General features: G+C 40.0%; 2 protein-coding genes across 4 annotated transcripts; one reads left to right on the top strand and one right to left on the bottom strand.

The window, feature by feature from the left end:
- Positions 1 to 1,063: 1,063 nt before the first annotated feature.
- ccdc30 (coiled-coil domain containing 30) lies at positions 1,064 to 14,920 on the bottom strand. Of its 3 annotated transcripts, none has more exons than XM_042491849.1 (28): positions 14,853 to 14,920; positions 14,530 to 14,757; positions 13,384 to 13,566; positions 13,030 to 13,150; positions 12,166 to 12,356; positions 11,771 to 11,851; positions 11,520 to 11,597; positions 10,874 to 11,030; positions 10,534 to 10,605; positions 9,523 to 9,638; positions 9,307 to 9,434; positions 9,017 to 9,209; positions 8,557 to 8,655; positions 8,038 to 8,166; positions 7,747 to 7,884; positions 6,800 to 6,978; positions 6,361 to 6,628; positions 5,942 to 6,049; positions 5,335 to 5,505; positions 4,865 to 5,074; positions 4,162 to 4,319; positions 3,864 to 4,029; positions 2,991 to 3,112; positions 2,670 to 2,811; positions 2,404 to 2,540; positions 1,745 to 1,862; positions 1,470 to 1,534; positions 1,064 to 1,375 (listed from the first exon to the last, which is right to left on the bottom strand). In XM_042491849.1, the coding sequence occupies exons 2-28, from the start codon at positions 14,548 to 14,550 to the stop codon at positions 1,189 to 1,191; spliced, it is 3,738 nt and encodes a 1,245-aa protein (XP_042347783.1). In that variant the 5' UTR covers positions 14,551 to 14,757; positions 14,853 to 14,920; the 3' UTR covers positions 1,064 to 1,188. The 3 variants fall into 3 exon arrangements, with proteins under 3 accessions (XP_042347783.1, XP_042347784.1, XP_042347785.1); XM_042491850.1 differs by having other exon boundaries at positions 5,942 to 6,046; XM_042491851.1 differs by having other exon boundaries at positions 11,520 to 11,594.
- A 2,196-nt stretch (positions 14,921 to 17,116) lies between these two features.
- On the top strand, positions 17,117 to 20,481 carry LOC121947057 (epithelial membrane protein 3-like). The gene is made up of 5 exons (XM_042491940.1): positions 17,117 to 17,346; positions 18,415 to 18,502; positions 18,583 to 18,685; positions 18,792 to 18,932; positions 19,979 to 20,481. The coding sequence occupies exons 2-5, from the start codon at positions 18,425 to 18,427 to the stop codon at positions 20,152 to 20,154; spliced, it is 498 nt and encodes a 165-aa protein (XP_042347874.1). The 5' UTR covers positions 17,117 to 17,346; positions 18,415 to 18,424; the 3' UTR covers positions 20,155 to 20,481.
- The last annotated feature ends 1,326 nt before the right edge of the window (positions 20,482 to 21,807 follow it).

Below are 21,807 nucleotides of genomic sequence, written 5' to 3'. Positions count from 1 at the left end.
AATGTGCTTTGATCATCTGCTGATGAGGGTCAAATTACCCAAACATATTTTGAAATAAAGTTTATTCCAAGTGAAGGGAGAGTGTGCTGGACTTGTGTGCTTTTTCTTGTTGATGTGCACTTTATTCTCATGTCACATCCTTCTCTTTTAGAGTACAAGTACTTTCTGATTGAGAGTCCCTGAAGGAAACCATTGAGGTTGACCCATGTAAAAAAAAAAAAAAAAACTGCTTGTGATGCTTGAAATAGACTGAAAAACCTCCTGGAATTCAGAGGCTTTTTCTGACCTTTTGGCTGCTGTTTTTAACTGCAAGCAAAGCTGCAAGTTGTAAATACTCTGGTGGCTGGAGCTAACGAGCAAGAGGAGTGACAGATCTCCAATATCTAGACTCTGTTTACCACACAGGCTCTTAGACTTAAAGTGGGTCCACAATATTATCAATGTTATACAAGTATGATTTTGTAAAACTACAAGAATGCTGATGCTGTTCTAAGATATTTTTTTTGACACAGTAAAACTATAAACAAACAACCCCGTAAGTGTTGTTCATTGAAAACACTGCAGTTCAATTTAAGTAGAAGAAAATACAAACAGTTGATATACTGATATTCCACTGCTACATTTTTTCAAAATGTAAACACAAGTAAAACTTCTGATAAAGTGCTCAGTTTAAAGAGTCTCCTTCATGAAACGTCTGACAGTCGCCGTGCTAGTGTGACGTACATCGTCTCATCTTGTACCATTACATTAAAAAAAAGGCTTTTAATCGTTCTGATTTGCTTTGGTGTGCCGCTACAAACAACTGGCCAACTTCCGAGGCATGTGCACACATTTGAGCAAACGAACAAGGTTGTGTCACCTTTTCAAGCCTCGAAATCAAATCTCTCATTACATCCTGTTTCATTTCAAATATGTCATAAAAAAATATCTGATTGACACTTGTAGCTTTTTTTTTTTTTTTACAAATCCCCCAAATTTTCCTGCTGACCCTGCATCAAAAAAACATTACTTGCAAGCCAAACAAGAACCTGCTTTACAATACAAAAAAGATGTCACCCTGAGCTTAACTGCAGTGGAAGCTCCCTTTTATTATTACTGGCTTTTAACAAAGATTATTTGCTTTTTAGTTATTGTCTCCAGTGGAAGTGGCAGATGCTTATAACTGTAATCCTCCTAAAATTCTCCACCTCATACCTGGTCAGTGGTATCAGAGCTCCCCTCTGTGCCTTTGGTGTCTGCATGAGCCAGTGAGGTGAGATTCAGGTAGCCCTGCTCTGACGGTTGGTGTGTGGAGACAGATGCTCGAGTGCCGTCCGCCTTCACGCGGCAGATTGCGTCCAGGATGTTCAGTGGGTCACAGGAACCTGACGTCAGACTGGTGACGCAGACGCAGTGAGAAATGGCAGAAAATATAAGCATTCACCTATAAATAAATCTATCAGTGTGTGATGTGCTCAAAATCGCCTTACCTTAGTGTAGATGTATGCAGGAAGCCATCGCAGAGACTTTCAGAGGGAAGCACTTTCTTGGCATTCTGTTGAGCATTTCAACCATTTATGGTTTTAAAAAAACGGTTTTCAATACAATAGAAGAAGCTACATGTCACTCATTTCGGCAAACACTTACGTTTATAATTCTCCATCTTGCTTCACTAATGCTGGATGAATCTTTTTTTAATCTAAATAAAACCTGTGAATTTTGGCTAGCATTTCGCATTAAGGTATAATGTACTGTCTGGTGTTACCTCCAGGCTGTAGAACGACTGGACGTTCCTCAGGGCACGCTCTAGGGAACTGACTTGATTGGAGAGTTTCAGGGTTCGATCCTGGAGTTGTCTGTTTTCCACTTCTAAGACTTTGACCCTATCAACAGAAACAGAAACAAACTGATTTGACAAATGAAAAGGGGAAACACATCATGTCCTTGCGTGCGCACACACACGGACACCTACACCCAAATAAAGGTACAGATTCACAAAGATAAACATACACAAACAACTCATAAAGGTTACATACATGCAAGCACAAAGACTTTACACGTGTTAAATCTTGCACAAAAACATGCGTATATTGCCATGAATTAGGGGACATACATACAAGGACACGCACATTTGGAATGTGTAAAATAATTGTAATGTGATGTGAATATTGGATTTTTATATGATCACGTCACTATTTCTTATGTTCTTAATTTAACTAATGTACTCGTGGTAATGATGATATGTTATGACTTCTTCAGATGCAAAACCGAACCAGGGACAGGGGCCAAAAATTTGCCTTATAAACACATAAATAAAAGAGACACTTCAGTCAACTTAACATGCATTCAGTGATTCCATATCCAAGAAACAGCAGCAAGTGTGAGGTGTCAAAAGTAATTCATTAATGCGATTCACTGAGATACCTATGTTGGACAGTGGAGGCGGTCCTCATGCCGTTGCTGCTCATTTCCTCTGCTTCACTTATCTTCCGCAACAGCTCCCTCTTCTCCTCCAAAAGCTTCTCGTTTTCCTCCGTGACTGTATTGATCCTCTCCTTCTCCTGAGAGCCACCAGGGAAAAATACACAGACACAGAGATGCTTTTGAAAATATTTCTTCGCAATAAACGTGTCTTGTGGGCTGTTTTGAAGCAAAGGAAGTGAGACGGCATTCTGTGTTGTGTGTGTGACCTTGTGTGAGAGGCTGGAGGCCAGCATGAGGTCGTTCTCCAGTTTCTGGATGGTACGATCCCTCTGTGCAGTCTCCTTGAGAAAAACCTGCTTGGCCTGACGCAGCTTGGTCTTGTGCTGATTCTGCTTCTCGTTGTACTTCCTGGGCGTTTGGAAATAAACCTCAGGGAAAGCAAATACTTTTCTGTGCACCTGAATTACTGATAGTGTTGTGATTTTATTCATCTGATCAAAAAATATGTGGTTAATTTTACTGGGATGTAAATATGTATATTTGTGTGTGTGTGTGTGTGTGTGTGTGTGTGTGTGTGTGTGTTTCACCTGACATGTGTGTCCAGTTGGAGGAGAACTTGCTGCAGCTCCCCCTGAAGTCTGTCGCACTCCTGCTGACTGGCCATCAAGTCCTCCTGCAGTCTGTGGTTTGATTTCTGGCTGTCTCTCGCCTGAAGGACACATACAAGACATACATTTTATTCTCAATTTAAAATTCATTTTGAGATGCTGTAAAATTGAAATATATCGACAACATGGACAGCAGTTTAATTAGAGGAATGTGTATACTGACTTTGTAAAAGTGACAGTCAAAAGTTCAGAGATTAAAAGGAGATTCTATCACTCGCTTGTGGGAATTTACTTGGTTGCAGCTACTTACTGAAATCTTGAAACAGCTCAAGATTAAAAGCAGAGATAACATGACAGAGGTCACACACTGTACTAACATCGTTCTGAAATAAGCACCTCCTACACACAGAACCGCTGAAAAAAACAAGGTCACTTTAACTTTATATTTTACTCCTATTAATTGATGAGAACTTGTGCTTAGGAAATACAAACTTTTCAAGTCAACAATTCGGAAACAACATCTAATAAATGACGAGTAATGCAAATTTGAATGCTGTGAAACTAAAATTTTTTTGAATTGCAGTTTTTTTTCTAAGAGCTATAACTGATGGGGGAATGATAAAGTGTTAGCATTTGATGTCCTGAGAATAAGAAGGGGTTGCAGCAGCTGTGACAATGGTCAGTTGCTGTGTGCTGTTGTGCGCATGATGAACACACTGTGTTGCACATGCTTGTAAATTTGAGCAGCACAGAAATCGGCTGAATCTGAGACTGATCAAAGCTGAAAATCAAACGATTCCAGGCCCCGGTCGATCCACTGATGCATCAATACTATTGAATAACGCTCCTTACCTCTTCTCTGGCCTTGCTAAGCTCAGTCTCCAGGACGGCCAGACGGGTGTCCAGCTGCTGTGCACGGTGGCTGAGCTCTGCATTTGTCCTGGCCAAGGAGGCCTCCTTTAGCCTGAGGGAGCGCACCTGCTGCTGCAGCTCCTCCTCACGCTGCTCTAACAGCTTCCTGTGACAGGAATGGAGCAAAGAATAGATAGAAATGTATCAGAATTGTGCCCTAAAACTTGTAATGATGGATATTTCACAATTACTGCGACTGGGACCAAGTCAAATTGGGCAGCATTGCAGTTTATGTGACCTGGTGATGTGCTCCTCCTGCTGCTGGGCTCTCAAGGCTGACAAGGTGTCAGACAGATCCCTGCTGTCCCTCTCCAGGCGGCTGCTCTCGCCGGCCCGGGCTTCCTCCATACGCAGCTGGTGCTGAGCACTCTTTAACTGCTGCTGCAGCTCCAACACCTGCCATCACAACAGAGCCACAGGCATCACTCAGTGACACTAACAGATAACAGGAGCTCGCAGCCAACCATTTCCAGAGTATACCAGGATTTCCTGAAGGTGTCTGACAGAAATAGTCTATATATAATGCTGGTGATAAACCCTGAGAAAGAGCTACGCCATGTGAAGCAGAACAAATTTTACTCTCTTTATCTTTATACAGGCAAGACTCATGTCCTTGTCAATGCCTCTTCTGCGTACTAAATATTGAGATAAGGACCAACTTTATTAAAACTCAGGGGCTATCTAGGTCACAGAAATCATATTGCATGTATTAGTATGCAGTATGTATGAAAATATATTCAAATTGGCTATTTGCAATATCACATCTTGTACTAAAAGGAGAAACTTAGGAGTAAAATCATCCTGGGTCTTCGTCTCAAAGGCTTAAAACAGCAACCAGGGATAACCAGTATGCTAAAGCTGCTTAGCAAAAAGTCCAGTAACTTCTTGTGAACGGTAGTTTATTTGTGTTTCTGTGTGACTTTGATGAATCCGGCACTGACCTTCTTGTCAGCAGCAATGAGTCGCGCCCTCTCGGCCTGCAGGTCCTCCTGCAGACTGGTGGCGGTGCTGCGGTTTGTCGAGTTGCGTGCCAGTTCCAGCTCCAGTTCCCTTATTTTCTGTTGCTGACGTTCACACTCGGACGCCTGAGAGTGAATGCTCTGCTCCACCTGGACCAGCTTGGTCTGGACCTGCTTCAGCTCTGCACAAAGCTGAAGGAAAAACGTGGACCAACAGAGCATGAGCACAAACCCAGATACTGAATACCAGCTGACAACTATCCTGACAATTACAGCTTTTTGTATGGCACCTTTCTTCCCTTGAGGTTTATGTTACAGTTTCACATTTGCTCGCTGTAATTAGCATTCACAGTGAGGCAACTCAGTGACTCCGAGTGATTAAGATGATGATTAAGTGATAAATGTCAGAGGCATTCAGGAAAGTCCAACTGTGCTGTTAATTAAATACCAACCTTGAGTTTTTCCTGGTCCAGCAGGGTGTTGTGTCTCTTCAGGTCCATGTTTTTCTCCTTCTCATAGCGCAGCTCTCTCTCTGCTGAGGTGAACAAGCCCTGGACTCTTTGCAGGTCCTGCTTCATCTGTTTAGCCTCCTCTGCCTTCTGGTTCAGTACTGAGTCCTGAGACTGAGGAGGGAAATGAGAAACAAGTTTGGAAAATGTTTATGCTGAAGGGGAGAACAGATAAATGCAGGAGGCTCAGCTAAGATTTTTTGTGGCTGTTGTGAATCATCAAGCCAATCCCACATGACCTCGAACTTTTTTAATCAAGAGTCACATTCTGTAAAAAGCGCGCGACAAAATATTTAAAACTTTTTCTTAATTGTCATTTCATTCAGTTCAGTGATGTTGCCCAATTAGATAATAGATCAAAAATGTTTATTGCCTCAAGTATGAGGGCATAATGCAGCTGCTGCATAGACCAAAGTAAAGCAGTGAAAAGACATTCATAAACTGAAAAATACTGAATACAAAAGAGACTGATAACTAGAGGTTTTAAACTGAACCACAGAAACAGCGTGGCTATCTGGCTGTTTTATGAGCATGTTATGATCATTCACACCTTGACGCGTGCCTGGGCTTCATTGACCTGAGCCTGCAGGGCCAGTTGGTGCTGAGAGGCAAGCTGTCGCTCTTCAAGCAGCTTGGCCTGCAGATGATTGAGCTCCTGCTTCATACATGAAAGCCACAAGGACAACACACACATATAGTCTATGAATCATACATGATCATAGCAGAGGAATTTCCCTTTCTGCTTGGCTTCTATACAAGCAGGTCAAAGGCTAAGATTAGCTTCAGTCTTCTAGCTGGTGGGGACACAAAGGCTACACAGCAACACTTTGAACCAGGGCATTAAAGGACATTCTCTCTTCTTTACTGTTACCCCAATTTCTGAACATCTGACTCAACAGTCACACAACATGATTTCACATATGAACCTTTTTACAAACCAAATAACCCTGACAGTTACCATCCAGTTACCTGATCAAAGCACCCATCCTTGGTCTTCTCCACTGGACTAAGCCTCGTTTCTTTGTGAGCTGTTTGAAATTCAGGCTTCTGGCTGCTAATAAGTGCTTCCTTTGTAGATGAGATCTGCTCTTGGTGCCACTTGAGCTGCTCTTTGAGGCGCTGTATCTCAAGCTGTAGTCTCTCTCTTTCCCCCTCAGCTTTCAGCTTCTCCTGGACACTGGAGCTCAGCTTGGCCTGGAGCTCAGCAGTCTGCAGCCGCTCAGAAACCATCTCCTCCCTGGAACATATGAACATTTATGCAAAACCAGTAAGCTCCGGTGTTCCAGGAGTAGTGATAGAAGTACCAGTTACAGCAGTGCCATCTCTCATCTCCTAATATTGAATATTCAAAAACACAACTGCAAGCGCCAATGCTTTTTTGTACTGTGAACTCTTGACTGATAAGAACCTCAAAGCGTTGTGTGCTGTCTGGAGGCTGCTGAGTTCAGCAGTTAGCCGATCAGCCTGCTCCTGCAGCCGCTCAACCTGAAGCCTGTTTTCCTTCTGGTCCTCCTGGGTGCGGTTACTGTCCTTATAGCGTTCCAGCTCACTCTGGAGCCGGCTGTGGGTGCGACCCATCTGGGCCACCTGTCAGGAAGATGGAGAGAAACTCATTTTAGTGGGGTACATGTCCAATTGAGTGGTAGGCATGAAATGAGCTGTGCCTTGATATATATATATAGATATATACATATTTATTTCTTACCTAAAAACACCACCCAAATGGTTTAAATGAAGAATTAGACATGACTTGCTTTTTGTGATTTTTTTTGTTGTCTCCTTGCACCAATTGGCTCCATTTCCAGTTTGTATTCCATCATTGTAAGAATATATAGCAGCACTTGTTTGAGACCATGTTTTTGTTGCTGAGCCATGACTTGACCTGTTAACTGACCTTGTGTGTGTATTCAAGCTCCTGATGACTGAGTAGGTGCACCTGTATGAGCAGCCTATGCGTGTGGTAAACCAGTATGCATGCTTCATTCTGCACTGAGGAAAGTCCAAGATTGAGTGAAACGTTTGCACTTTGGCACTCCATGCATTTTTGCACATTTTTTCCACTGTCTGCACAGGCCTGCAACATGTGTAATACAGATTTCTGAAATACAGACCTCAGTCTGATTCCTTTTTTTGTGCCAGTCCTCCTCTGCTGTTGTTTAAAATGTTGAATTGACACATGCTGTGAATACATGTCCGTTTATTAAATGTCGTCAAATTTATTTTGATGCATTCTTTGCATTCAATTATCACTTCTCCCCTTCACAAGAATGTTTTTTCCCCAGTTTCATGAGAAAAGGACGGACCAAGATTCAACAAAGTCAACAAATTGCATGCAGACTAAGAAAATCAACAAACCTTTTCCTCCAGGATTGCTTTTTCCCCTTTGACTTGTGTGAGGCTCTTGATGAGTGTTTTCCCTTGTTGGCATTCAGTCTGAAGGCTGTTGACCTCAAGTCTCAGCTTCTTCAGCTCTCGCTCAGCAATCTGCAGGGCCTTTGGTGTAGAGAGTGAGGGAATTTGATACCGTTTCTTAACAGCTTATAATTCTTATTTTGTAAATATTGTACTTTTAAAAAATAAATACATTAGTAACTATTTGCCTCAGGAAGCTCTTGAGCTGCAAATTAAACGTCACATGGTTTTTACCTCCTTGTCTTTTTTTAGGGCAGCCTGTGCAGCATTGAGGTCTACTTCCAGTTGTTTCCTCCAGTCCTTCTCCTCAGTAAGACGAGCCTCGAGCAGAGCCAGTCTCTCCTGGCTGCTGTCTCTTAGGTGCTTCACACATGGTGACAGAAGAACAAAAAGCATTTATATACATACAAATATATGAAAAGTTTTAAGTTTCTACCTCTTTTTCACATTTTTTTCATATGTCAATCTGAGAGGATAGTATGATACAGTACAGTAAAACAATTTATTCTTAATGTGGCACAGATGGATGGCCATATCTGTGTTATCGTCCAGTTGCTGCTTATCGTTACATAAAGAATTAAAACTCATTTTATCATAACATTTAAAACATTAGGATTACACCTCTTTGGGTTCTTTTTGAATCTGTGTAGCTGAGGTGGTCATGGGCCATAGCTTTCTTGCTGCGTTAATAAGCTGCTGAGAAATTAACACAAAAGAAACCTTAATGATACTGAAAAGTCATGGGTGACTTACCAGCTGTAAGTAGGACTCAGTGGTTTTAACTTCTTCTCCGTTCTTCAGTATTTTTTCTGGGACATCCTGCTTCTTCAGCTCAGCCTCCAGACTTTTGATCTGCATTGACAAGTTAAAGTTTATCTCAATTGTATATGTACAAAAAAACAGAACTATGACCTCAGAGATATTCATATCATATCTGTGTGTGTCGTCATGGTGGAAAGAATCAGTTTTTAAAGAGAGCATGTTTTTTGTTTTTTTCTTATTTTTTTGCCAGAGATCTGTGAAGTTTTGACAGATGGTTAATTTTTAATTTTGCATTTAGATTTTTGAGAGTTTGAGCTAAAGTTTCAGGAAACCTGTTTAAACAAGTTTTTTTAAAAACTGTTCTTCTGGTCAAAGACTAAAAAAAAGTCATGAATTCTTCAACCAGTTGAGTAAATGACTTATTGAGCATTAATTCAGTGCTACTCATTACCCTTCTGTGCAGTCCCTCCAGTTCTCCCTCGTGGCGATGCCTCTCCCCTTTACTGGCATTTTGGGCCTCCCCCAGCAGCGCTTCCAGCTCCTCGTTCCTCTCCTCCAGCTCTTCCTGTTCCTTGCGTAGCCTCTGGATTTGCCGTTGCAGCTCCCTCATTTGTACAAGCCCATCTTCCATCGCCTCATGACACCTTGCAAAATATGAAGATGTTTGAAATAAAAATAGTCTTAAAGAATGTCAACAATAACTTGTCACATGGTTAATCAGGATAAAATTAGTGTATTTACCGTTTGTGAATGGAATCCTTTTCTTGGGCTGATGAGGCAGACACAATGTTTTGTGGTTCACTGCTAAAGCTCTTGTCCTTTTGATCGTCTTTGATTATGACATCTTCTTCTGCATCTTTTATTGCCAACTGGACAAATGCAACACCAATCAACGTCAAGCTGCTGAAACAACATTTTGAGCTTTTATTTCAGTTAAGACATCAGCAGAATACCAACCTGGTCCAGGAGATTTTTCTTTTCAGACTCTACAGTGCGGACTCTCTCCCTCAGAGCTCGGTTCTCAACATCTAGTCTGTCATTTTGCTCTTTGGCTCGCTGCAGCTCCACCATATCTGTGAAGAGACAAAACCACCAGAATCATAAATACTTTATTGATATAGCAAGTATAAATAAGTACCAGCACAAAGTATGTAAAAATAGAAAATAGAAATACAGTAATATTAAAACAGTGAGCACTAATGTGTGAATATTTAAAATGATAAATATGTATATGTGGTGACCACGAATATCTATCTAAGTGTATATTAGACATGACATTTAATTTTTTTTCTGTCTTGTTTTTCCTAATAGGGCTCTCTGTTAGAACTAGTGTTACATTAGTGACTCTGTGCACTGTTATAATTATGAGATTAGATGGATAGATTGATAAACTTTATTGTCCACCTTTAGCTTTGCTCAAAGATACATTTACACTTACTTATACTTTTACTTGCTAAATGTACTATCAGACCATGGATGGATAAGATTTGGCTCAGTCAAACCACTATCACTGTGGGTGAAAGGTATAGGGAAAATATTTCTACTACTAACACAATCTAACATTTTGCTCCAGCATGGTAAGAATATAAGAGGAGTAACTAAATGCAATTGTCAGATGTGAAAGCCAAAGGAGAGGAGCATGTAAAAGCAATAGTAAGTGAATTAACTTCCTAATCAGATAGCGTTTCCAGACATAATTTCTTTCTAAATCAATTACATTTATATGCATCAAAATTAATGTGAAAGATTGAAATTAATTATATTTTTCCTTTTCCTGAGCACAACAGAATCTGTAATATCCAAACAATATCCAACCCTACTGGCAATTCATATCCGCCCATTCATTTGAACAACTCTCAAGCCAACTAGAACTTTGGAATAGTAAAATAAAATCTTCAAACACTGTGGCTGGTGTTAAAGCTACTCACTAAATGGCAGTTTTTATATTCACATCGAAATCTGTCTCACCACAGTGTTTCAGTTTGTTCACTTCCTTCCTCAGGTTCTCTACTTCTTGGACGGTTCCCTGGAGCTCAGGTCCTAAAATTAAAAGCATTTTTTTTTAGTTCTTTAAAGCAGAAAATATACTTACTGTTCATTTGTGCTTTTTAAAACATTTCTTTTCATATGCTGGTCATTGAACTTTGATCATGTTTATGTTTCCTACAACCACTTGATTCTGCAATAATGTGCAAAACCAATGTACAAAACTGTAAGTATAAAGAAACCACAAGAAGAAATCACATCAAAATCTAACACAGACTTGTAATTCTCTGTGGGATTCATACTGTAAGTCATTGCAACATACCACATGGGTCTAGGTTGTTGTTTTTGGCAGCATCCAGCTCATTGGTGAGTCTACGGATATCCTGGTGAGCCATTGCCAGCCTCCTAGACGCCTCTTCGAGGTCCCGCTCCAGTCGCTGGCGCTCATTTCGCTCCTGGGAAATCTGCTCACTGTGGGCCTGATGTGAAAGAGTAAAGCATGGATGGTAAGAGTGGGAGGAGTGCAGCAGGAACGAATACTGGTAGCCAGAATAGAGATGCAAATGGCCCGTCATGCTGTTGCAGGAGACATGCATTCAGACGCTGAGACTCATCATCACTGCAAGCTGGGAAAGGAGCGAGAGAGATGAGCTGTCATCTTACATGTCAACAATCACCTGCATAGAGAACCCACTGGGACAGTACACATGCTGTTACCTGTGACATGCTGTTACTGTTCCACCCGTTTCGAGCACTCATCCGTTGTTAGAAAATTACATTACATCACAGATGTGATACTGAGACAAGCGTCTGCATCATAGTGGTCATGCGGATATCAAGGTATGTCATCGGTTTGAAATGTGTCTCAAAAAGTAGCACCACTGTGAAACAAGCCAGTGACGCCCTCGATATCACAACATCAGTGTGTTAGTGACTGAGTTAGTAGAAGCCGTGAGGTGGAAACCTACAGGGGTGATATTGTGTTTGCTCTGACCAGACCTTCGCAGCCCAAACAGCTTCTTCCATGGACTCTGGGATGAACACTGCTGAGAGGAAAGACCCATGTGTGCAGAATCACAACGGACACTACATAACTATCACGTGTTGTCTCCGTCTTTTCTCTGCAATAATTAGCTTTTTCTTTTCTTCACAAAAGTTAAATCTACCTGAAGTCTTACAGACCTGTAACTCAGCCAAGGCACAATGACAGTGACCTCACCTTCGCCATGTTATCTATGGTTTTCTGCATATCCTCTCTCTGCTGCCGTAGCTCCTCCCCCATTGTGTGGCAGATATGCTCCTGTCAAACAGTCACAGAGAGACAGAGACACACCTAACCATGTTTGGTCTCTGTATTTGCCTTTGGAAAGCTAATCTGAAAATTCAATGACTTCAGACTGTACATTCATTGTTTAAGATGGTAGAGGCAGTCAACATTCATTGGAGGCTTTACGTTTATAGTTCACGTGATGAAACATGAACTACACCTCAGAACAAACTTTATTAGTCGTAAGAAAATTGCAAAATTGATGTGATTGGTACCTTTCCTGCAAAGAAGACAAACTGAGATTCTGAGGTAATTGAACAGTCCTCCTATGTTTGTAGGACCTTTACCTGGTGGTGGACTTCCCTAAAGTTGCCTGTGAGGCTCTGACTCTCCAGTCTCCTCTCAGCTGCCTCCAGCCTTTCCAGAAGTGTGGCCCTCTCCACCAGCAAGTACGCCACCTGCTCACTGGGGCTGGTCAAGCCCATCTCACCAAGGTCCTCCTGAGCCAACATCTCAGCCAGTTCCTTGCTCTGACTCTCTGGAAAAGGGGGGAGTTTACACCAGTCAGAATTTTTTTTTTTTGACAGGACTCTAAAATAACACTGAAGACAAGATAGAGAAACAACAAAATAGTGCATGTGTATTGTTTTATGGAAGGAGCATAAACACGAATAAAAACCTAACTCAGAGTTTATATAAAAAGGTTTGTCAGAGGAGGGCTGCTTCACATGTGTAGGTCTCAAAAACAGGTGCTGTTTGGATTCAAGGACAAAAATGACCAGAAAAAGTGGGACAGGTTCAACTTGGTTTTTTTTCTGTTGAAAATAAATCAAAACCAAAAAAATCCAAGGCCCGCTGTTTTACAAAAGTTAAAAAGCTTTTAACAAATGGGCTTGACGCCTGTGTGTTTCACCACAAAGTCTTCATCGGGTCATGTAAAAACAAGTGGCATCTCACAGATACCAAGCTGGATGTCAGGTGCTAGGCAATCAGAGTAGCACTAGATAATTGTCACAAGTGCAATCAATTAAGTGAGTGTATGAGAGTGCATGTTTTAATATATTAACAGGCATGATTCTAGTACACTCAAGGCAAAGAGGGATTGTAAGCTGTTGTGTGTATGAAATATCTTGCTCAGGGGCTCTGGGGAACCAGGCTAGGCTTAAATTTGAAAGAATGCCAACACTGCACTACATTTGCACCGAATTCACCTTGTTGTTGTCTGATCTGATGAAGCTCTTGTCGCAAGTGTTCATTGTCTTTCTCATACTCTGAAGTCAGACACTCGCGCTCCTCCAGCAGCCCACGAATATGAGCAACATAGCTCTCCACCTGTCAGACAAAAAGAGAGAAATCCAAAAGTAATTCATCTGTGACTGAAATACCACTTTGTGTAACTGGCAGGGACAAAGTCATAGGCTACAGCTCTTAAATGTATCTATAGTTGCAATGAGAATGAAGAGCATGCCATTATAAACTGGAAGCTAGGAACACAATCAGGGCCAAGAGGACTGTGCCAGTTAACAGTTGGTGAAGATAAACTCCAAAGAATCCAAAATATTCACCTCTTTCATCTCATTGGCCTGTTGGGTACGTAAGGTCTGCAGCTCTTGTGTGGCTGACTGAAGCTTTGCCTCCCTGGTGAGCAGCTGCTGCCACAGGTGACGCTGCCGCTCTTCCATACTGGCTCCTGGAGGTAACCCATCCTCCTGAAGCCGCACAGATATCTGGTCCAGCTCTGTCCGCACCTGAGAACCCAGAGGAGGAGCTGAATGTTTTAAACTATTATGTTGATATGCAGCTTGACTGATTTTATAAAATTAAATACTAGCAAGTACTGTGATGAATCAAGAGGTATCCGCAATTTAAGCTTGTCTGTGAATGAATAGCCTTGGCATTACACTCCATGTCAAAGATTTGTTAGTCATAGAATAACATACAGTATATATAACTTAGTGTCATTAACTAAATCTCCTTATTCTCATAGTTCCTTAACTTTTGTATTTCTTTTTTTAATATGCACATGCTACGACACCTGCAATGAAATAAGCAAAATATTCTCACTTTTGTTCATTTGTATGGCTTACTTTTGCCAAACAATGACCTGAGAAAACTATCCTGCAAACTACAGCATTAACAAAAGTGTTCAACATCAAGGTTGTCAGTCATACTGTAACCTGATCAGTTTGTCTGTCACACACAGGAGAGGGACACAACATCAGCGTGGCATGCCAGCACTAAACACCTGTTGCTGAATTCAATACTGTACTTTGTGGGACTTGTAACCTGAGCAAGCCCCCTGTGCAGCAGTTAAACTACTCCAGAAGCTGCTCCAACAACATGCTACATATTGCTAAGTATCAGGTCTCACGTTCCTGTTGTCCTTAAACATCACAGCAATCAGTCTATGCTCTTGTCATTGTGGAGTAAATGGCTTTCGACCACAATCCTAATACTGATGAATGTTGGCTAAGGGTGCAATATTTATTCACTCTCACAGCCGCTTTTGCATGTACATCTTTAATTTTAAAGTAACTTATGCTTGTAAAGATGACAAAGTATGAATGTGGCCAGTGAATAAAAAAAAACATAATCAGAATAACAATGTCACAACTTGACTTGTTCACAAGTGCAATCAAATATTTCTGGGACAAAGCACAAAGCACATTGACTTGGTGATCTGCAAGCAAATTAAGAGTCATGATGGTTACCTCTTCATGATCCATGGTCATACGTTAAGTTTGATGAAGCTGCATCTGTGAATGATGAACCTTTTCCTCAGTGGTGAAAGTACTGATCCAAAACAATTTAGCCTACATGGTATCCAACAAAGCACGGCTCAGTTTGCAATGATGTGGCTAAGATCAGCATGTACTCAAACTTCATCACCCCCATTGTTGTTGCAATACATCCTTGACATCTCTTGTCCTCCAGTTGCCCTGTAAAACATCGGATACTTTAGAACAATGCTTTAAAGTCATGTTTGGACCTGCCTGCAGTCACAAGTTTAGGGATTAGCTACCTCGTTACCTACCTAGTTTAGAAAGGCACACACCATTGTAAAAGCTGAGTTACACCGCATCACCCGAGGCTATGCAAAACTTTAAGATGATTAGCTATATTTTATCTGTTGTAGTGTAATCATGGTATCTTTTAACACAGACAGCAATGCGGGTAACATATCTATTGCAGCCAGCGTTTTCCTGCCATGCATTTGGGAATTATGCATTTAGCAGCTACATCTAAACTACAAGTGATGACCTGCAATGTGCACAGTGCTGATAATGATATTCCCAATATGCAACGACTTCCCTGTCAGGTTAAAAATATTTGTTTTCTTGCTAACTACTCTTCCCAAAATGTCTGACGAGGAGGAGCAAAGGAGGGTTTTTGTAGCACAGCAGCCACTTGCATTCCTTTCTGGCCACGCAAGCTCACTACTCAGTAAGATGTGGTTAACTAATAATAACTAATTTGCGAACCACGTTGTGCTATTACCCCAGTACACATCCCACAATGACAACTGTAGTTGTGTCCCAATTCAGGGTCTACCCGCTAGCTAGTTAGCAAAGTTAGCTCCAAAGTTATCGCAGTATACTTAACATTCAGCTAACGCTAGCTCGCTAACGGTAGCCATAGCTTTCTCCAGTGACCGCTTGGCAGCAACTGATGGACGCCGTAAGGGTTTCGTTATTGTGTCCGAGGGTCCCTGCTTAAACGCTAATTTCTTTGCAGTGGTGGAGCTGAGTGTGCAGTGTGAGGTTAAACTTTTACTCACCTTTCAAGACGTAAAGGCGACAAAAAAGCTAAGTGCTAAGGACAGGCGTGGCGGAGTGAATTGGCTTCTAGTAGCACCTAGGCAACGGACCGTACCATTCAGAGAATCCGGGGGACAATCCATTAGGAAAGTATCTCTGTATTATTGTATATGTACTGAAGTATGTGTATTGTAGTATGTTTCATGTTTCCATGTTCACAGTGCATTGTGGTTTTATGATGATTGAAACTCCGTCCCTAAGTATGTTCAATTGCAGAACGATGTGCAATGTTTTGCTATGGACTGAAGGACATGTTTCATTGAAACAGTGTGAAACGGTGTGCAATGGCCTTTTAGGTATTTTTTTCTCCCATCTGTTGGGTGTTTAGAGGTGTACCCAATCAGCAGCGACGTGTATATAAACCTAATTGTGGTAGATCTTTACTGTGCATATACATTTTGCTTTTATTTTATTATTTTGCTTTTATTTACATGATGCTGTATTTACTCTGGACATTGGTTTTGATGAAACATGTATTATTAATTCATGATTATAAACACCAGGGGGCGACAAACATCAGCCTTTTCCTTGTGGGAGGTGAAATATCAAAATTAATATTAGAATTTTGTCATCATTTTAGCATTTAGCTCGTTCTTCTCATATAATATATTTTGAAATTATATGTTTCTCAGATTAATGGAGAGATGAAGGCATTCATATACTTATTTCTCTGTCTTTCTTTCTTTTATTTGTTTTTTCTTTTTGTTTAAACCCAATTTAGGAACTGTTTTTTATTTATAGGAGGGAAGGGGGTGGTCCAAAATGGAGGAGGCATGTCAAATAATTTTTCAAGCACCTGAGAGGGACTTGCATTTGGTATTTATTTTTAAATTACCTCTAAACCTCAAATCCCACTGGAGGCTTGAAATATGTGTTTTCTTTAAAAAAACGCCAAAATTACACAATTTCACATAGCCGGAAACTGTAAAAACAGGCACAAAATGTGCAACTAAGCCATGAAAATAACTCATTTAAAATGATTGATGGTTGTGTGTTTTCCCTCAGTTACTCAGGGACACTACAATAGTCCTACATGTAGCTTCAGGGAGGGTCAAGATTAAAAAAAAAAAGGAGTGACATCGCAGCCACCCCTTCCTATGACAAGTATAGTACAGTCCCTTAGATGTTATTGTGTAATTGGTGATTTAAAGCTTCATAATTCGTTTTTCTGTGACCTCCACTGACCCCAGTATATAAACTCAGTCGTATTTACTTGGTGTGTCCCACCCAGAGGTTTTCTGTGTGACTGGTGCACTCTGAATACTCATTATGTTCTCCTGTAGAAATGTGAGTTATGTTGCAGCTATGTGTTTATTTTTCATATCTGCCCTAACAAGACCGGGATCATGAATGGATGAGATATGGAAGAATGGTCATTATGCCAAAAATGAGAGCATTCCAAATGCACTGTTTACAAGAAGGTTTTTCATGTGGTTTTTATGTGCCTCTGCTGCCCATGGGTGTGTCCCATTTCAGTCTTTTTTAGGTGGTGATGTTGTACTGAGGGACTACAAGGCAGAGCAAAAAGGGAGCTCTGTTCTGCGCAGAGGAAATGGGCGTTCTCCTTGGAAAATTTGGATGGAGTGGCAGAAAAAATAAGGGGGGTGTGGTGAGACTGGAAAGGAGAGGACCACCAAAGAGGGGCACAATGTTGTAGAGCGGTGGAGCTACTTATAAGATCTCTTTCAAGGGGAACGGTCAATACCTAAGGTGAGTGGATGAATCCTTGACTTTTTCATATGATTTTAATGAATGTCTTGTGTAAATACTGGTTCCAGTTATTTTTAACACAAATATGCCATTACAGTGATTCTTACATCGCATGTACTTATAACACAAGCTTAAAAAAAGGTCATAGGTAGCAACAAGACATGGCATTAAAATATATTTTGTGTGCCATAGAAAGATATTTTAACAATACTGCAACACAGGAAAATGTTACTCAATATATTTTTGTGTGTATTTTTATTTGCGTATTGCACTAAAATGCAATAAGCAAATAAATAAGCAAATAAAACAAGCCAAATTGTCAGGAAATCAATTTGGCTTGTTTTTAAACTTATTTAACTGAATGTTTACCTTTTATTGACTTAAACATGATGGATGAAATCTAGCGTAATGACATAATTTGAATGTAATTGTGAGTCCACCGCCCACCCAAATGGAGCTTTCCAACAGATAACAATCTACACAGATCATTTCTTTTTTCTTTCACTGCTTGTGTCCTCATTGTGAACTAAAATTACTGTCTTCGATGTTTGCTTTTGCACTGTGACTGTACAGCACATACATTATCATATAACTTTGAAAAATGACAGACTTCTCCTTAGACTTGTATTTTCTCTAGGTTATTTATAAGTAGAGCAGCTTTATTTAAATCCAAATTACACCCTGTTTACCCTACGCAATAAAATAAAAATAAAAACAATCCAGAGGTAAATTGGGTAAATATTTTGGAACTGTTTAGATTTCAGCAGACCCACCCATCTGTAGGTTTGCTGTGCTTTGGCAACACACAGGCCAGTCAAAGAGAAGTTATAGAAATAACTCATGGCACTCTGTTTTGAAGCGTGGTCTTACGCAACACAGAGTATGCTCTGTTCAGCTACTCACATTTTCCACTTTATGTTTCAAAGCAAAACAGGAAAGTTCCCCAACACTGATTTTCACAGTGGAACCAGTAAACATGTTAAATTGGGCACACACTATTTTCTTGCTCACTGTAATGTTGGATGCTCAGGAAGCCTATGTTTAAACAGTTTTGGATTTTTTTGGCAGAGAATTGAAAATGGCATACCTCCTTATGTTTGTGACCCTGCTGCATCTCATCACACTAGCAATGCTGTTTATCGCCACCATGGAAAAGGTAATAGACACATTCAGGACATGGTGTTTGTTGGCAGTAATGTTTTTATTTCATGGATCGTGTCTAATCTGTCTTTACAGTCCTGGTGGGTGTGGGATGGCATGGAGAACTCAGATCTGTGGTACAACTGCAGGTTTGACAACTTCACAGGAACTTGGTTGTGTGCGTCCTCCAAGGAAACTGGTGAGCAATGATTTAATTTGAATACCTCCACATGTGAACATTTCTCTCCCAAATTTGAGAACTATGACTGTTTTTTAGATGTGGAAATGTCTTCATGCTTTCTCAGAGTGGCTCAAGGCAGTGCAGGTCCTGATGGTTCTTGCAGTGGTCTTCTCCTCCGTCTCCTTCTTGGTGTTCCTGGGTCAGCTGTTCACCATGTCTAAGGGCGGACTCTTCTACTTCACCGGGCTATGTCAAGTCTTTGCAGGTAACAGCAGGGTGTAACGATTTGTGCCGCCGACATGCCTCTGTATGATGAAAATATTTGGAAAGGGTGACACTTGTTTTGGCAAACTGAGAGTGGAGGCACATGATCCAAGTCCATGGTTAGCCTTTATGCTATTTGGAGATTGGGCCCGCTATATTTTAGGTATATAAAGAACAAGAACTTGTTGGTAGAAAAAACCTAATACAAATAAATGAAAGAACCAGGGCCAACTTTGTAGCCCTGCTTTTAAATATCATTTTGTACTGCAAGTGACAGAAAACATTTAAACCATGTTGTAGTCAGTGAGTACTGGCTGTAACTTCAGTTTATTCTTTCTGATGGCTGAACTGGTACAAACTTGCATAATACATATCCCTGAAACATTTGTGCTCTTTGGGGGACATGAAACCGAGGCCTTTATTTAAAAAAAACAAAAAACAAAACATGCATGCAGTCTATATGAGCCTATATTTACTGTGAAAAGGATATCCAGGTCTTTTGATGTAACACACGATGGCATGACCAACAGAACACATAATCTGTCTTCTCAAAAACAGGCAATTGCAAAAACATGTTTTATGGCAGTAAAGGGAGTAAGTGATAAAATATATAAAGATATATTGTTTCTTTTCGTCATAGGTATTTTTTAAATGAGAGTCTTAACTGCATCATATTAAGATTTTAGAAGTCTGCATCAGGTATACATCTGAGGCCCATTATGGCAAACCCGCAATAAAAGTGACATAGACCTCTAGTTTGTACTGAAACACTGCCACAGTTTTGCATTCATTACATATGTGAACTTTTCTGTGACACTGTTTTAACAAAAAGTTGGTATATTGTGATGTATTCATGTTATTTTGCCCACGTTTTGTACGACATGTACAGGTGGCCAGGGTGTGGTTGTTGATATCATTTTATTGTGTATGGTATTAATCAATATGCGTATGAAATGAATCAGGTTACACATATTAAATATTAACACTTTTCCAGACATCCCAGTCCTAAAACAATCACTTTTTCTTTTTTTTCTTTTTTCTTTTTAGGGCTGACTGCCTTTTCTGCCACTCTCATCTACACATTACACAATAAAGAAATCCTTCAGGACTCCAGAGAGCTGACATCAGGGCGCTTTGGCTACTGTTTCATCCTGGCCTGGGTGTGTGTCCCCTTGTTGCTGCTCAGTGGGGTCATATACATCCACTTGCGTAAGAAAGAGTGACCAGAAAATGGAAAACAATGTCAACAACAGTACTGAAAATAAATTAATCAACCAATTAAATTGACCTTACTGACCCGTTTAAATCAGAAATGCTAATTTTGCTGGAGTCACAGAGTCACAAACGCTCATAAATTTAGGTTTTGTTACATATGATAACCGAATAGTAGATACAAGTGTACTGGAGAAATAATCAATGGGCTTTCTCTGTGAACACTGAATCCTCAGTATCAATCTATTATATAGCCTAATGCTCACCCTCAAGGTTTTTGGCGTAAAATTGCCCAGTTTGTTGACCGAGGAAGGTAAATAAATACCAAAGCAGTGTTGTAGCTAGTGATGTAGCTATTTTTATTGGTGTTGCAGGCCTTATGAGGCATTTTAAAAGTTTTAATTGTAATTTTCTCCAGAGCAAACTAGAAATATGTATATTTTTGTACCTAAAACCGGTATGTAGAACACATTTAGTTGCTGCTTAAAATAAAAATCTCACAAAGAAATTAATTTGTGTGCAGTCCATTGTTGTTACAATTTTGTGAAGACACCCTGATTTGTTTTCATTTTTGATAATAAACTGCACATTTGACATCAAGTCTGTAAATGACCTTTTAGACATTATTTTTCATATTTAGAGCATGTAACCTAAATTATCTGCACCATGTATAGAGTCGATTGTGTGTGTGTGTGTGTGTGTGTGTGTGTGTGTGTGTGTGTGAAGGGCAGACCGAGGGCAGTTGTAAGGGGCAAACATAACAAGTTGCACCAATCAGAAATGAGATAGAACCATGAAACTCTTTCTGCATGTGGTCTATGATGCCTCTCTGCCTGCCAAAGAATAAATTCATGTCTTACACTTGTAAAAGTTTTTTTTCTCATTTTAGAGGTATGAAAGTTTTTTTCATCTACAGACCTCTCTCAACACACTGTCTAAATTTAAAACTGTCTTATTAATAAACTTTCATATCTTTGTCAAAATAAAGTATCTTCCATCGATCTATCTGTTAGCTTCACTGTTTCTAGCCATAATAATAATAATAATCATATATATATATATATATATATATATATATATATATACATCAAAGACATGACAACAGACTAGACAATTACAAACAAAACATACAATTGATTCTAAAAATCAGAGAAGTATAACCAACAATCTTATGGATTTCATACAAATTATGCATTAACATAATCCATATTTATATTCAGTCATTTTAAAGTGGGCTATGTATTAATATACACTAGATTCAGAAAAACTAACAGCAGCCTACATAAAGTGAAATCTTATAACTCATGTATGTACATAGTAGACTATCAAGTAGAACACAGGTACAGCTCTTCTATTTAAAATCTACTTTTTATTCAAATAGCTCAAGAGGTTTTTGAGTTATGACAAAAAAAGGGGGAAAAAAGTTACAATTCCCCCTAGTCTCCCCCTATATGTGTGTGTGTGTGTGTGTGTGTGTGTGTGTGTGTGTGTGTGTGTATAGCACACATAGCAGACATTTTGACATTTAATAGTTGGAAAAGCACAGGTGAAATTGATAACATTAACAATGGCTTGGTTCCATTAAGTGTTCCAGTAAGATATTGAAGTGAGCCAGCATGCACACTGCCAAGACTTCCCCTGAGTGGAATGCAGCCATCATTAAT

This window comes from Plectropomus leopardus, chromosome 8, assembly GCF_008729295.1.
Source record: "Plectropomus leopardus isolate mb chromosome 8, YSFRI_Pleo_2.0, whole genome shotgun sequence".
Classification (NCBI taxonomy): Eukaryota; Metazoa; Chordata; class Actinopteri; order Perciformes; family Serranidae; genus Plectropomus; species Plectropomus leopardus.
Note: the sequence above shows the minus strand (reverse complement) of the source record. Positions and strands in the feature narration are given on the sequence as shown.

Excerpts from the sequence above, each read along its gene's own strand:
- ccdc30 (XM_042491849.1), bottom strand. The coding sequence starts at position 14,550 with ATGACCATGGATCATGAAGAG. Across the intron at positions 10,606-10,873 it reads CAACAACCTAGACCCATGTG|GACCTGAGCTCCAGGGAACC; the intron begins GTATGTTGCAAT and ends TTTTAATTTTAG. Across the intron at positions 1,376-1,469 it reads CTGCATACATCTACACTAAG|TCTGACGTCAGGTTCCTGTG; the intron begins GTAAGGCGATTT and ends CTGCGTCACCAG.
- LOC121947057 (XM_042491940.1), top strand. The coding sequence starts at position 18,425 with ATGGCATACCTCCTTATGTTTGTGACCCTGCTGCATCTCATCACACTA. Across the intron at positions 18,503-18,582 it reads TTATCGCCACCATGGAAAAG|TCCTGGTGGGTGTGGGATGG; the intron begins GTAATAGACACA and ends CTGTCTTTACAG. Across the intron at positions 18,933-19,978 it reads GCTATGTCAAGTCTTTGCAG|GGCTGACTGCCTTTTCTGCC; the intron begins GTAACAGCAGGG and ends TTTTCTTTTTAG.